The following is a 16729-nucleotide window of genomic DNA, read 5'->3' on the forward strand; positions in this document are numbered from 1 at the left end:
GAGGAAGAATCAGCGGCAGATCACATGTTTGTTGACACATGACGACCGGTCTGGCCTAGCGGGTAGTGACCCTGCCTGCTAAGCCGCGGTCCCGGGTTCGAATCCTGGTAAGGGCATTTATTTGTGTGATGAGCACAGATATTTGTTCCTGAGTCATGGATGTTTTCTATGTATATAAGTATTTGTATATTATATATATCGTTGTCTGAGTACCCGCAACGCAAGCCTTCTTGAGCTTACCGTGGGACTCAGTCGATCTGTGTAAGAATTTCCCATAATATTTATTTATTTATTTATTTTATTTATTTGTTGACCTCGGCTCCGCATCGGCCGACAATTACATTTCTCACTATACTGGCTTTCCTTTCGGATTCTCGAGTGTTATCTTATCTGATAACACGATTTTTATGACAATGCTAAATGTGAAATGATCAATGGACTCATAGATAAAAAATATTGACGTATTTTACATTCTCTTTCACAAAGAGGAAACTGACATTTGTGGACGTATCACTTCACTACATAGTATAAAACAAAGTCGCTTTCTCTGTCCCTATGTCCCTATGTATGCTTAAATCTTTAAAACTACGCAACGGATTTTGATGCGGTTTTTTTTTAATAGATAGAGTGATTCTAGAGGAAGTCTTACATGTAGGTATAGTACCCGTGCGAAGCCGGGGCGGGTCGCTAGTATTTCATAAGATTAGTCAGATTACCGTGATTTTGTATAAACCTTATATTTTTATGACTATTAAAACTGCTGCCTCTTTACATTATAACATTACCCGTCCAACTTCTGGCTGTAGCAATGATTTCAGGATTGTTTTAAACGTATATCTACGCTCGTTTTTAACCTGACGACCTGCGTCCGACACATACCTATACTACATAAACCTCAATCAAGTTTTGACTCTTTGTCAAATTTACAGAGTTACATTAAAGCTAGCAAATGATACCCAGGAGGTTAAAGCGTATGTAAGTAGGATTGTAAGCATTGTGAGCAAGACAAAAACCGACAATACCAAATCCCTCTTAGGTAATGTATACATATTTAGATGGAATTCGATACCACTACACCCAGATTGACGCACCATACAACCTCGTATAATATGCGTGTTATAATTAGCAAAGCTTACGTGCGTGATATCAGAGGCATGTACTACTAATTATTCGGATGGTCAAGTCAGGACAGCGTACGTAGCCCAACCTGCCCAATGCACAAAAGCTTACTATATATTAATATCGTTCTATCTGTATTGGCGCGACAGAGCCAGACTGCGTTCCGATCGGCATCTATGTCAACGACTGTCATTTCGGCTAGTCCGGCAGGGATATTACTACAAGGTGGGGCTTCATATACCTAGTTGATGTTACTAGATATACTCTAGAATCTAGGTAGCGGTCGGTACCTAAAGCTAAAGGCAGTCGAGGCCCGAAATAGTTTATGGTTTATGTAATACGAGTATATTATACTCCCCAGCTCTGGTCGCTTTGTCTCTTTGCTTAGCAAACTTTTGTAATACGCCTAAACTGAATATGTTCAAAGCGTTTTAGATATTGAGAATTTTTTTTTGTTACCGTTTTGCTCAAGCCACATTTTGCAAATCAGACTAACGAAGTTTAGTTTTGACGTCACGAAGTTTAGGTACCTATGCCCCGAAGTTTAGTAGACGAGATTTTTTGCGAAAAAGCATAGCTCAAAGACGTTTTGCAAAGCTATACACCCGAGGCACTTTTACAGACTGAGCTGCTTCGGGCGGTAATTGCATTCCGAACAGATCCGTTCTGTGTGGTACCTAGTAGTATGCATACACCGTATTCGTATTTTTTAAATTTACTTTTACACTGTGACTCACAGACCTCTCTGGTACCTCTCACAGACCTATCATTTCGTTTACACTGAAAGACTGCTGAAGTGTGCGAAAGATAAGAGATCGCGAATAAGAACATCCCATGAGTGCAAAAGAGGCAGACTACAAATGAGAAAACGTGACCACTATTAACATAGACAGCGGCCAAATGAATTTAAGTTCAAGGGATTCATCGGATTTTTCAGCAGAAAAGGTGGCATTTAGAGGATACAGTGGGTGATTTCCGTTTCGATTAAACAGTTTGAAAAGAATTATTCACGTAATAATACAATGTCTGAATTTCGTACTCCCAATGACACTTGAAATTGTTCCAGTTTTGGTCTCACTGTTGATATTTGACAGTTCTTCTTTGTCATGTTACTTCTATGTATATGGTACCTCATACATAATTATTGTCAACAGGTGGTATAGCTTCCTTCTCTACAATGCTTAACACAGCTGTGCACGTCGTCATGTACCTGTACTATCTGCTGTCGGCAGACGGCAGCCCGGGTGTCAAGGCAACGCTCAACAAATATAAGAAGTGGCTCACTATTCTGCAGATGGTAAGAAATAATCCCAACATTTTTGTAATGATATAGGCAGCAAACGAGTAGACGAACCGCCTGATGGGAAGCAGACATCGCCACCCATGGACATAAGCAAAATCAGGGGACTTATGCGTTGCCGACTTTTGAGAACCCTAAATACCTATCTGCTTCTTGAAGAACCCCATAACATAACGCAAGGGAAACGCCTCAGAAGGTAGCTCATTCCACAACTTGCACGTTCTGGGCAAAAACGAGCAAGAGACCCGTTTGTTCTTGGTTTGCCACGTGTCGAGAAAGTGAGGATGGATTTTAATCAGTAAAAAAACGGTAACTTGTGGGGTTAGCACATGATTGCCGCCGAGTATGTCATCCACTTCCTCCCAACAAGGGCCGGCAAAAGTGTATAAACCGGACACACCAAATACACTCTTAATACGACAGACAGCGGACAAACAAATTATAAGGCCGGGTACACTTAACATTGAGCGAAACGAAAACATACCAAAAAACTACAAAACGTCACTGACAGCAGAAAACAAAAAATAAAACCACGAAAAAAGGAAAACTACATAAACAGCAAAGCAAACCCTCCCCCAAGCCGACTGGTCATCGTGGGGGAAAAAGACCAAAACCTTCCAAAGGCACAAACCACAAAATGTCCAAAACACAAAGAAAACTATGAGAAACATTTAAACATAATAACCTACAATGTTAGAACTCTATCAACCCATGCAAGACTTATCGAACTTACAGAAGCCCTGGAAAACATTAATTATGATATCATAGGATTGTCAGAAGTGCGACGAGTAGGAAATGAAATAAACGAATATCAAGATTTAATTTTTTGTCACACAGGCCACACGCCTGGTAAATATGGAGTTGGATTCATTATAAAACCTTATCTCAAACAATACATAGAAAGCTACATTGGAATATCAGAGCGAGTTGCTCTACTGAACATGAGCTTTCCAGAAAAACGGATTTCTTTAATACAGGTATATGCACCTACCGAGGCCGCATCCGAAGAAGAGGTCGACTCCTTCTATGGTACCATAAATAATGCAATCAACGCTGCACACAAAGATTATATACTAATGGGAGATTTAAATGCAAAAATTGGGCAACCCGCAGCAAATGAATCTCTAGTGACAAAACAATATGGATATGGAAACAGAAACACCAGAGGACAAAGACTTGTCGAGTTTGCCCTAGAAAACAAACTCGCAATCATTAACACTTTCTACAAGAAAAACCAAAACTCAGATGGACCTGGCGTTCTCCAAACGGACAGTACAAAAACGAAATAGATTTTATACTCTCAAACCGACCAGAAATATTTAAAAATATAGGAACCATAAATATAAATTACCCATCAGACCACAGACCACTCCGAACATTAATATCGCTCAGAGTTCCGACTAAAAGTAGAGCTCGTTTCCAGAACAAACAGTACAATCCTCTAAAAAATGACGAAGAAATACTAATTTATAAAGAAAGCTTAGAAAAACACATAACTGCCCAAGTAGAAAATAAACAAAACGATACCGTGCAAGCCCTATATGACAAATTGATACACGCGATCCAGAGCAGTCTACAAAGCACATCCAAAACAAACTACCCATCTACGAAGCAAAACATTTTTTCAGAACGCACAAAAAACCTGATGAAAAGGAAACAAGACCTACAAAAAACGAAAAATAAAACCCGAACAATGAAAAACGAACTTAAAGCTTTATATAAACTCACCAGTAAGTACATAAAATTAGACTACCAGAAACACAGAACTACTACACTTGAAAGACATTTAGAACTAAAAGGCAGCTTAAAAAAAGGATACAACGAACTGAAAACAAAGAAGACGTGGATAGAAGGTCTAAATAACGCAAAGGAAACAAAATATGACCGCAAAGAGATCATTAACATCGCAACAGATTTCTATCAAACTTTATATGCTAAAAACAAAGTGCATGAAATACAATTTCCTAGCCAAATAACTGTAACAGATAAAATGAAGTCAAATGTAGCCCCAATAGATCAAAAAGAAATGATAAATGCTATAAATAAATTGAAATTAGATAAAAGCCCAGGATCTGACAATATCACAAATGAAGCTATAAAGACAGCCAAGGAAATTTTAACGGAACCTATACTAAACCTATTTAACAAAATACTAGATACATTTGAAACGCCGTCACAATGGTCAGAATCTAATATAATTTTACTATACAAAAAAGGAAACCACAAAGATATTAGCAATTATAGGCCCATCAGTTTACTGCCAACTACATACAAACTTTTCTCCACAATCATTAATCAAAGAATAAAAGTAACTCTGGATAAGAAGCAACCAATAGAACAAGCCGGCTTCAGAAAGGGCTTCTCGACCATAGATCACATTCACAGCCTAGAACAAATCATTGAGAAATATCAAGAATTTCGACGACCACTTTACATCGTGTTCATTGATTATCAAAAGGCTTTTGATACTGTTTCTCATGACTGCATATGGAATACCTTAAATGCTCAGGAGGTAGAACCAGAATACATAAGTATAATAAGAAATTTATATTCCAAGAGCACCAGCAAAATAAAGTTAGATAATATTGGTCCAAGTTTTCCAGTAGAAAGAGGAGTACGTCAGGGAGACCCCCTGTCCCCAACTATCTTCATAGCCATATTAGAAAACATTATTTGCAAACTAGAATGGAAAAACAAAGGTTTATTTATCCAAGGCAAGTATCTAAGCCATCTCAGGTTTGCAGATGATCTGGTGTTACTAGCAGAATCAGCATGTAGTCTTCAATCTATGATAGCAACTCTACACAATGCTAGTAAACAAGTAGGCCTTGAGATAAATATAAACAAAACCAAAACCATGTCAAACTTTAAAAAATTGATATAATTTTAGACAGCAGACCATTAGAATATGTAGACCATTATATATATTTGGGAAAAATGATTGGCTTCAACCATAACAACAATGAACTGGAAATAGAGAGGAGAGTCAAAAGCACATGGGGCAAGTACTGGAACTATAAAGAAATATTTAAAAGTGAAATGCCTATATCGTTAAAAAAGAAAGTTATGGACACTTGCCTAATCCCCAGTTTAATATACGGATGCCAAACTTGGAATTTCAGCGATAAGGCCAAAAACAAGATAATTACATGTCAGAGAGGCATGGAACGCAGCATGCTAAATCTGAAAAAGATATACAAAATAAGACACAGCATAATAAGAGCTAAAACAAAAACAATGGATGCTCTCAGCCAGGCAAGGAAATTAAAATGGAGATGGGCTGGACACGTAGCGCGCCTAAAGGACCACAGATGGACGAAATCAGTTACGACATGGAAAGGTCCTGCTGGAAAGCGCCGACAAGGAAAACCAAATGCACGCTGGGATGAGGACATCAAAAAAATCGCCGGACCAAACTGGCAAAAAATTGCTCAAGACCGACAAAAATGGCTAGCTTTGGAAGAGGCCTTCACCTAAGGGGTTCCTGTTTATAAAAAAAAAAAAAAAAATATTTAATTGTAAACTTACTTAAAATATAAATGTAATCACTAACAAAAAACTAAATTAGAACTAGAGAAAAAAAAAAAACTAACAATTACTAACAAATAGCAAAGATTTCATTGTACATAATAACAGGAAATAAAAGGCTTTTTATTTTTATTTTATTTTATTATTATTATGTCATCGGGAGATAGACTACCCGTCCTTATGTCATTAATAGAATTAGAAGACGTGTCGTGTGATCTATCTCGCGGCGACATCCTCTCGCGGTCATCATGTGCTGGGTCTACTGGGTCCTTGACTATTTGGCACGACGCAATTTACCTTCCTAGGCTATAGCCACTATAGGCTACCAGAGTTCACCCTGAGACCTACCAACATTTTCAAGGGTGATTATGGTATGAAATAGACCAGTGGGCTAACTTTTTTCAAAGGGGGCCCGATTTAAAATGCACTTTTACTACAGTATGGCCAATCTTGCCATACACACAGTATTTTGAAGGACGGGTGGCGGGCCAGATACAATCCCGTCGCAGGCCGAATATGCCCACCACTGGAATAGATGACAGATGTTACAGAAACTTATCGATGACCGGTCTGGCTCAGTCAGTAGTGACCCTGCCTGCTGAGCCGCGGTCCTGGGTTCGAATCCCGGTAAGGGCATTTATTTTGTGTGATGAGCACAGATATTTGTTCCTGAGTCATGGATGTTTTCTATGTATATATAAGTATGTATTTATCTATTTAAGTTTGTATATCGTCGCTTAGCACCCATGGTACAAGCTTTGTTAAGGGCTAAGTTGATGTGTGTAAGGTGTCCCCAAAATTTATTTATTTTTATTTTATACTATTTGAATGCAAATTCGTCTTTTGATCTGGATTACAATGTTGAGGTTTAGTACCTAATGCTAACAGCATACCAATATGAGGCTTCTTCTGAGGATATTATGTAAGTTATGACTGTCAATATTGACATAACAGAATCCGTCTTGATGTTATGAATTCCTTAATATAATTACTATAGAGATAACAACAGCTCTCAATCTTAATTGTGATTGTTGAATTATAAAACTAACAATGATAAACATAAAAACTAGGTACTTTATTAAATTTGTTGTGGGACTACCTCAATTTATTTATTTGAATGTCTTTCCATTCACGGAACAAAGGTGCGGGGCCGAAACCAACGCGTAGAGGCCCTTTAGACCATTGAGGTATAATGTACTAGAGAGGACACGGCGAACAAAAAGTTTGCGCCACGAACATAAGTCCAGTGGACTTATGTTGCCTCAGTCAGTCTCTGCGCGTGGTGGGAGGAGGTTGTCTCTGACTGCACACAAATAAAATGAAAAAATGCCTTCCTGTGCTATAAGATACTGTTGAAGCCATACGAGAAAATCTAATAAAAGTGACGGTGTCACATTTCATCGGTTAGTAGACAAGCTATTTTGATCTAACTTAATTTAAGTAATTATCATAATGAAGGGACGGGCTCCTTAAACGCGATGCTATGGCCGCCATTTTGACAACTGGTATCATAGATGAATCGCGCAGACATGACATGTAGGTAATAAGGTATAATAATTGTGATCATATTCTGTTTTCAATATATAATATAAAAATATTTATTTCAATTTATAGTTTTGAATATTACACGGTTCTAATACGAATTTTAGTCGATAATATTATACAATAAGCATGATTTTGAATTATTTCTGAATTCTCATTATTGACGAAAAATAGTGACACCAAAACTGAAATAGTATTTAATGCAACCGGTGTTTAAGGGAGGTAAAACAAGGCGAATGGCTCGATTATTATTCTGAGCGACAGAAACTTACAAAACTAATTTTATTCAAAGGAAATTAAAATTTATGAAAAAAATAATTACTTATTTTTATTTCACTGAGTAGAAATTAAATATAACTTAATGTATAATAGTGCTAAAAGTAAACTACTTAGTATTTCACACACAAAGTATAAAACAAAGGTCTACACTAAAAGTGTCGCGTCTAGGTGGTCAAGTCTTACTCTATGACACGGTTCGCTTCACGCGCATGCGCCTCGCGCTGCTGCCGCTGCCGGTCGGCGCACAGAATATGTTAGAGTTGTCATTTCTAGTAGGTAGTACATAGTAGTTCAATGCTTTAGACACTTTAATTAAAAGTAAAGGGTACACCGAGCGGATGTTGCCCTTGCCTGTTTCATGGGACACACGCAGAGGCAACACCTGCATGGGCGTAAGGACTATTTGAGAGTTAATGGAATCTAAAATGAACTGGGCTATTGGATGAAAGTGATGGACTAAATACTGGGCTATGGGATAAAAAACTGGACGCCTGCCTAATAAAACGGTATCCAATTTTATTTCCGGCAGACTTTGACTCGTCCCCACAAGATGGACCCCCACAAAAAGCGACATCCATATTTATTATTATTATTAATCTCTTTATTTCTTTTAAGTCTTAGGGACCGGCCACATCTAAGAGACGCATGTCCTGAGGTGCGGAACGGACGTCCGCGCCACGCCGCCTGAATGTAATTCAAAAAACGTCTCCTCAGTACATTTTGTATAGGAAGGACGTAAGACGCGCCACCTGGGGCTTCCAATACAAAATGTACTGAGGAGACGTTTTTTGAATTACATTCAGGCGGCATGGCGGAGACGTCCGTTGCGCGCCCCGAAACACGCGACGCTTAAGTTGGAACGCTGCCTTAGGCTAGGCTATTTATAATACGAATATAAAAGTAAAATAGTAAGCCGCTGTCTTTGGAAATAATACAAATGTTAACGACTTCCACAATACAGGCTCAGCCTAGTGTGGTAGTCACTGCCAACTGTTACTGTTATATAATTTATTCATTTTGGTAAATAAATATTTTTACTTTTTTTTTTTTTTTAATACAAAACCACTTACAAAACAATAAAAAAAATATAAACATATCATAAAAAACCTAACCTAGGGTGCTGCCAGCAGCGGGGTAGGGCCCAAGCTGCCGGTGGTTAGGGCTGCAGAGAGAGGAACCGTCGGACTATCCACGCCGTGTCCAAGATCACCGCCTTCTGCATCTGACCCTTGATCCAACCACCTAGCGAGTCTCTCGAGATGTTAGTCGAGACTCTTCGCTATGAGACCGTTCGCTGATACGAGTATCGGACAATGATTGTCGAATCATTATTATATTATTATACACTAGCAGCTGGTAGCAGATGCATATATATCACTGCACTTGTTTTTCTATAGTTACTGTTTATATTTTAATTTTAAATGTTTATCAAGTAAAAGTTATTTATTTCTTCTTCTTTCTTTATTTAAGTATGTATTTAACATTATTCAGGTTGTCCAGATGATAAGTAATTTCTAGACTAGTTCACTTAATTGAGTCTATGGCTAACTTAAGTCTTTCTCTTTCAGATTCAATTCACACTCATGATTGTCTACAGCTCTCAAGTATTCCTGCCGAGCTGCCCAGCATCAACGGGTGTAGCACTTTTGTTCTTCGCAAACGTGATAATTGTCTTCTACATGTTCTTAAACTTCTTCAGAGAGAGTTACGTCAGGAAAGGCAAGGTGGAGTTAAATGGGAATAAGAAGAAATCAGAATAACTTATTTATTTTAGACTAGTCTGGCTTAGTCGGTAGTGACCCTGCCTGCTAAGCTGATGTCCTGGGTTCGGATAGCGGTAAAGACATTTATTCAATGAATAGACATATAGGTAATTTTGTAACAACATACAACATACAATCACGCCTGTATCCCATAAAGGGGTAGGCAGAACACTGAAACTACTAAAGCTTCAGTGCCACTCTTGGCAAATAGGGGGTTGAAAGAAAACGAAACTGTGACATTGCAGTGACAGGTTTGCCACCCTCTCGCCTACGCCACAATTTAACCCATATCCCATAGTCGCCTTCTACGACACCCACGGGAAGAAAAGGGGTGGTGAAATTCTAAACCCGTCACCACACAGGCGAGGCGAGGTAATTTTGTATTAATTTTTAAAAATATATAAAATCATTGCCTAGTACCCACAGTAAAACCTTTACTAGGTTTGGAGCTGGGTTGATCTGTAAAAGGTGACCCCCCATGATTATTTATTTCTTTTGCCGTAAGATCAGATCAAAGAGCCTCGCAAAGTGTGTTTAATTTACTAAAATCACAAAAGATTATTATTACTTGTACCTGTTTCTGATGTTAGAACTATTTTAACATTTTGTTTCATGCAAGCAAATCACAATACTATTATCTCATGTATTCTAATTATAAATTCTAATCCAATTTGAAACAGGTTTGTGTATTGGTAAAATACAGTTAAGTTCTATGTAGATTTAAAGTTCATTATACTATGTAAATATCTTCAGTAGTTTATTGTATCTAATAACTTTTTTTAATTTACCTGAAGTTCGAAATGAGTAAGTATATTGTTTTTATTCAAATATAATATAGGCCATTAAGTCAATAAGTAGTAAACAGTCATTGTCAATTTATTCAATGCAATTTGCAGTAAACAAAGTCAAAGACGTAGTAACTGAGTCATGTCTGTACGCATTACTAACCACTGCTTTCTTTAAATTACGTTATTATTTTAGAGATTAAAAACAATAAAACTTTTAAAAAGTATACATATAGTTTTCATTTCGATTCTAACTCTAGTAGATATCGAGAAGCGTCTATAATGTAATAGGCAATTAATGTGTCGATAACCCGTAGTTTACACAAAAAATCTGGAAGTGTTTATCACTGTAATCAACTGTAATAGACAGCGGAGAAAATAATAGTGAAACGTCACTCACCGTGTAGTAGGAGAGGAGTCCGGCATTTTCATCCAGAACGAACCACCGATACTGCCAACCTTTCATCACATTCGTCCATTTACTCAAGGAACCCTCCATCATGATTATTTAAAACGAAAATATAATGTCGAAAGTCATGAAAAAACTAAAAACAGTAAATTTTACACTGCGGCAAAGGCCCACCACCATAAATAATCCATATGTTTGACATTTAGTTGGCAGAATATCAGTGTTGCCAACGTAACAGCTGTTTCTCGTGTGCATGTTCGGATTCTAAGTATGTTTAGTAATCGATTATCGCAATGAAGAATCGATTTAAGAAATAAAATATAACTATACTCTGTCAAACAAGTCTGTCAGTAAATAAGAACAAAGAAAACTATAGGTATCCTTTTCTCTAGCACCCAAAAGAAAAGGATGCATATAGTTTTCTTTGTTCTTATTTACTGACAGACTTGTTTGACAGAGTATAAATTAGAAACACCTTTGCACAGCAGTGGGACACATTATAGGCTATTGAAAATAAATACTGCTTATTTATTTTCATAAAATTATATTGTTAATTTCTTTCTGAAAAATTATATTTGGCTCTCTTTTTAACATGCATTATAGGGTGATTTGGATATTTTTTAATTTCAACTATGTAATAGGATAATTACTGTTTCCATTGCTTCCTTGATTCTGACAAACATACGTCGTTCTCATACTGTTGATTATGGAGATATAGAGGGATTTTATTTCTACATCCCATACTGTTGATCTAATCTAATGCATTTAAAACGCTTCCTTTTAAGGCTTTTAACCATGTCATGTAAGTACTTAATAGTATTTTATGCAACAGGCGTTTAAAGGAGGTCAAAAAAGACGAGTGGCGTGGGTAACAATTTGAGGCGAAGCCGAAAATTGTTATTGAGACGCCACGAGCCCACGAGTATTTTTTGACTCAGTTAAACACCGTTGCATACAATACTTTTTCTACGACCATGCACTTAGTTTTTAATAGTTTTCTTGAATAACTTTCGTGAAATTCACACTGTTTCCTGTATTTTGACGCAAAGGTTTGCACTGTCAGCTCAGCTGTCCAAAGCCTTCCCGTGCACGCGCGCAGTGTCGTTATAAGGCGTTGCCATGGTTACAGAGCCAAACAATGCGTTTTCAGTTTTTTCGATACTGCGCGCATGCGCGGAAAGCCGGCGGACGCTGGCTTTGGGGAATAGACCTTTATGTAGGGTTTTAAAGATCTATGCACGACCGTGTAAATGACGAATAACAGTTCGGGAGTAGAAAAAAGTTATAAATTTGGTGTGTAAGCTGGTAAAACGTAGGTAAGTAGGTACCTAAGTACTACGAAACTACTAGGATCTTTAATGCTACAACTCACATTGCCTAAACCGTTGCCTAGAGGGTAGGTGATTACCGTGACTCTGCCTAACCAAGCTGGAGGTTCTACTTCAGTTATTAGTGTTTTTATCAAATGTAGCTAAATATCAAGTAAGTATACATATGGTATAATGCTTTAGATAGTAAAAGGTGTCGCAGAAAGCAAACCGAGACTAGAACCTCAGGTGGTATGCGTTTCCTCTGCCAAAAATGTGGCAGGTCGTGCCGCTCGCGAATCGGCCTCCACAGTCACCAAACCCGTTGTCGAAGCAGCAATGTGTAATTGTCTGCAATAGACGCAAAGGCCTGTGATGATGATGATGATACATATATATAAATAGTCTGTCAAGCCATTTTCCGTCACTAGAAAAGAGCGGCAAATAAAATGTAGGCACCAGTGTCAAATTCTCCATTGGAAATTAGACTATCGCGGTTTTTTTAGTGACAAACTTGTTTGACCTGTGCTGTACGTACAGTGTAGGTACTTTAAACAAATGAAATACCAAAGTAACAAAATACAAATTTATTTCATCGTTACCGCAACAACATCAGCATAAGTATTGGGATCACAAGGGAAAATCGAGAAAATAAAATGCATTATTTTCAAGTACTTTATATTGTACAACCCGATTATCACTTTCGTACAAAAATATGGACTAAGTACGTGAAATCACGTAGTTTTAATTTAGTAATACTATTCTACACTATTTACAAGGTCACACGCCTTGCGGCGCGTATTATGAATGCCTTCTTAATGATCGTCCGAGTTTCGTTTTACTGTATCCCGATGATATTGACACTTGATTGCTGGTTTCTTGGTCTAGACTGAGCCCAGACAAGTCTACTAATAATGGCACGTTTTCTGATCCTTCAGCGATCTTGTCTTCTGATTCTTTGTCGAAGTTTTCTGGAGTTCCCTCTCCTTCTATTGCGAGCTTTTCAATATCTTTGCTGAGTGAGTTGTTTTCAGCTGCTTCAACAAAGGCGTTTGAGAGTTCACCACTGAGCTTGTTGACGTTTCCTGAAGATATGTCGTACATGAAGATTTCCTTTTCTTCTGGAGCCGTGTCATTTCTGGAAATAAAGAAGTATTTTTAAAGAACGATGTTAATAATAATAAGCAATACCTAGCTTGTATAACTGAATACAGATGAAAACGAGTTGAACTTCAACTAACAGACTTTACTGAAAAAACGAACTTTGGGACATAGGGAATACCGTAATAATTTTGGTGTATGTTTAGGCAGGCCAAAAAGTATTAGAGCACAATTTCACGAATCTGAATTAATGAATCAACGGTTGTACTCACGTTATTATATCGCTATTGCTGTGACATGTTTCGGGCCGATATAATAACGTGAGTACAACTGTAGATTCATTAATTATTTGAATATGTCTCACGAAAGTTTAACGTGTATTATTCACTAATCTTGTCGCAAATGGTGAAAAAATACTAAAAGGATTTAGTTGATATGTTGAATTAAGAAGATTAGGGAGAGTCTAGCTTTGTCTATGGGAGTTGGGTTAATTTAAAATCTAAATTAAAATCCCTAAGTTCCACAGTTCAGAGTGACTCGATAATGTGCATGAATAAAGACATAATTATGAATATGTTAAGATAGAAATAGATAGACAAAGCCAAAAGAAAATCTTACCCGAGCACAAGTAGAATAACTGACTGGAGATCTGACTCTGTCTTCTTTTCAGTTTCAAGCCATTTCTCGAAATTCTCCTTTGATGGCCGTTTCAACAAGTCATACAGGCTGTCACCAGCGACGAACTTAATGCCTTTTAAGCTAGTGCTAGTTGCACGTTCGGCCCTGGAATGATCACCATTCAAAGCCTCAGTTTCAACAGGGGCTAACACGACAACTGAAGTTACTTTCCTACCCTTCAAGATATCAGGCAGAGGAAATTGGTTACCACTCACTTTCAGTGGCAAGTATCTGTTATATTTCTTATCGTTTAAAGCGACAGGCTCTAATTGGGTAGCATCTTCTTTAACATACTCCTTCGCAATATTCTGGCCCTTGTGACTTTTAGGATCGAAGTGGACTACTTTCATTTCTACAGCTTGTTTTTGTGACGGTGGTGGTGCTACATAGCTTGGCACATTTTCTGATGCAGCGATTTCCTGGTCGTCCTCTTCTTCATCATCGATTCTTGATTGAATGAAGTCCCCGTTGGGTTTTACTACAAATGGCCTGTTTTCGCTTGCGGCTATTTGTTGTCCACCACCAGCGCTGAAGAAGTTGGCCAACTGATCTGGAGGCAAAGATTCTAAAGGAGTCTCTCCAACCTTATCATAATCTAAGATGCTAATGTCAGCGTTGTCTAAGATACCCGATGACAGCAGTTGTTGGCGAAGATCATCCGGAACTTCGTCAGGAAGTTCTACGGCAGGCTTTTTGTTTTTCTTCTCTTCCTTCTTCGCCTCGGGAGTAGTGCTAATCGAATTCAATGTAGACGAGACGTACTTTTGGGTGGTTGGCTTTATTTCGACAGTTCTGGAGGTCGATTGATAGTAGGTCGGAGATGGGGTGCTAGAGGAGAAAGTATGTTGCTGTTGTCTTTCATTTGAGAACTGGTACTTAGGTGATGAGCTTTCGAATTGTTGTTGATTGTAGTTATTACGAGAATGAGTTAGTTGATACTGTTGCTGTGGCTGCTGTTGTTGAGCTTGCAATAGTTGGGATTGAAGTCGTTGAATTTCCTCTTGTTGTTTTTTGACGTTTTGGGCTAACTGTAGCCTGACCTGTTCTTGCTCAGCATCATATTGTTGCTGCTGTTGCTGCTCCTGCTCTCTTTGTTGTTGCTGCTGACGTTGGTGTTGTTGCTGCTGTTGCTGATATTGTTGTTGTTGCTGTTGAAGCCGTTGTTGATCTTGTTGTTGCTGATGATACTGTTGTTGTTGTTGTCTAATCTGTTGTTGCTGATGATGTTCCAGTTGTTGTTGCTTTTGTTGTTCTTGATATTGTTGCTCAGCATTATGGCTGGCTGCAGGCGTGGGTTGATTAGATCCGCTTAGGCTACTGTAGTCAGTTGTAGGTCCTGTTACTGTAATATGTTGCTCATATTTGGGTATAGCGGCAACCAATTCTCCGCCGTTTGGAACGAATTGACCAACATTCTGTTGATGTTGAAGATTGCCCTGGTCATGGAAACTGGACTGACTACCCAAGAATGGTCTTTCACTTGGGCCTTGTGGTTGAGCGAAATGTGGTCTCTCGGAAGGTGATATTTGATGGAATTGGCTTTGTAGCTCTGGTGTCGGAGATGGTTGTGCGTGGTAGTTGAATAGTGGAGGGGATGAAGGTTGAGGAAGGAACTGTGTATGAGGGATGGGAGAAGGGCCTGGGAAGGAGTGCTGGTTGCGGATGCTTTGCTGAGTAGGTATTAGAGGTGTAGGTCTTGGCTGAGATTGAGGTCCTTGGTGGAAACTGAACGGAGGCTGCTGTGGTTGATTTTGTGCGGACGAGAACTGATGGAAAGGAGGACGATTGTCGTCGACCTGCGGAGGCGATGGTTTTAGGTTGAAGAAAGGAGATCTGCTGGGAGATGCACCAAAGGAGGGTTTGCTGTGAGAGTCTAAGAACTGTTGAGGTGGTCTTTGCTGGGGTATCTGTTGGCTGGTGGGAATATGCTGAGGACGCGACAGATGTTCTTGGAAATGAGAAGGCGTAGGGCTTGGGCTAGGTTTGGGAATGAAATTAAAGTTAGGGGGCTTATTTGGTGCCAACTGGTCTTTAGATTGGTCAATCTGCTCAGTTGTTATGGTGTGATAATTTTCTTGCAAGTATTTGGGTTCGTCAAAGAATGGCTGAGCTGGACCTTGATGGAATGGTCTCTGTGGACCAGAATGGAAAGCAGGTGGGCCTCTTGGAGGACCATTGAAATGCGGCCTAGATGCAAATGGGGGATTCTGACGAGAATGGAATGATGGTGGATTGTTAGATGGCCGAGAGAACGCAGGAGGGAAGGTAGGGCCAACAGGTCCTGGGATACTAGGGCCATTACTGAAGTGAGTAATAGGTCCAGGGCTATTATTAGCAAAGAAAGGTCCCAGGCCGCTGTTTGCAAAAGAACCAATGGAGCTAGCTGATGGAGAAGGACCCTGTGGATTTGGGCGAGGAACAAGAGTTTGTGTTCGGAATGGAGAAACCGAAGGACCTTGTCGTAGGAGTTGCTGCTCGTTAGGAATATTGGGTTGTTGGAATTGAATACGGCTTTGCGCATGTTGGGTAGGTCGGTATGTCTGCGGAGTTGGACCTGAATGACTTTGAGGTCTTAAAGCAGGTTCATGATATTGAGGTTTTGGTGTAGCTGAACGTTCTAATGGTGGATGGATTGGCTGTTGTTGAGGATACGCAATAGCCGGTCTCGGGGCAGTTTCTTCGTGATCCTCAGTTGGAGAATTACCTTCACGCCTATCACTATAATGCCGGCCTTGACCTTCATTTCCAAAGGTTACTTTTACACTGCTGTCACTGTGATATTGCTCAGATTCGGGTTTGATAATAGCTCTTAGTGTTGTAGTTTCGCGATTCAGGTACAATGGTTCAGGAGTCACTGTGACGTAGTCTTCATGGTGCTCATTTTCATCTTGATGGTTGGTCGGGGAGTTATTGCAGGC

At 39.0% G+C, this 16729-nt stretch overlaps 3 protein-coding genes across 3 annotated transcripts in view; 1 reads left to right on the top strand and 2 right to left on the bottom strand.

Moving 5' to 3' along the window:
* LOC125234814 (elongation of very long chain fatty acids protein) overlaps nt 1-9631 on the top strand; it is a 36282-nt gene extending 26651 nt beyond the window's left edge. Inside the window, exons 4-5 of the mRNA XM_048141220.1 lie at nt 2274-2416; nt 9337-9631. Coding sequence (XP_047997177.1) covers nt 2274-2416; nt 9337-9528 — 335 coding nt within the window. The 3' untranslated portion in view covers nt 9529-9631. The remainder of the gene's footprint in view (nt 1-2273; nt 2417-9336) is intronic.
* Nucleotides 1-10960, bottom strand: part of LOC125234813 (oxysterol-binding protein-related protein 9) — a 171547-nt gene extending 160587 nt beyond the window's left edge. Inside the window, exon 1 of the mRNA XM_048141219.1 lies at nt 10717-10960. Coding sequence (XP_047997176.1) covers nt 10717-10818 — 102 coding nt within the window. The 5' untranslated portion in view covers nt 10819-10960. The remainder of the gene's footprint in view (nt 1-10716) is intronic.
* A 1736-nt stretch (nt 10961-12696) lies between these two features.
* LOC125234446 (alpha-protein kinase 1-like) overlaps nt 12697-16729 on the bottom strand; it is a 73102-nt gene continuing 69069 nt past the window's right edge. The window contains 2 exon segments of the mRNA XM_048140692.1: nt 12697-13170; nt 13752-16728. Coding sequence (XP_047996649.1) covers nt 12834-13170; nt 13752-16728 — 3314 coding nt within the window. The 3' untranslated portion in view covers nt 12697-12833.

Source organism: Leguminivora glycinivorella, chromosome 16 (assembly GCF_023078275.1).
Source record: "Leguminivora glycinivorella isolate SPB_JAAS2020 chromosome 16, LegGlyc_1.1, whole genome shotgun sequence".
NCBI classification, from domain to species: Eukaryota; Metazoa; Arthropoda; class Insecta; order Lepidoptera; family Tortricidae; genus Leguminivora; species Leguminivora glycinivorella.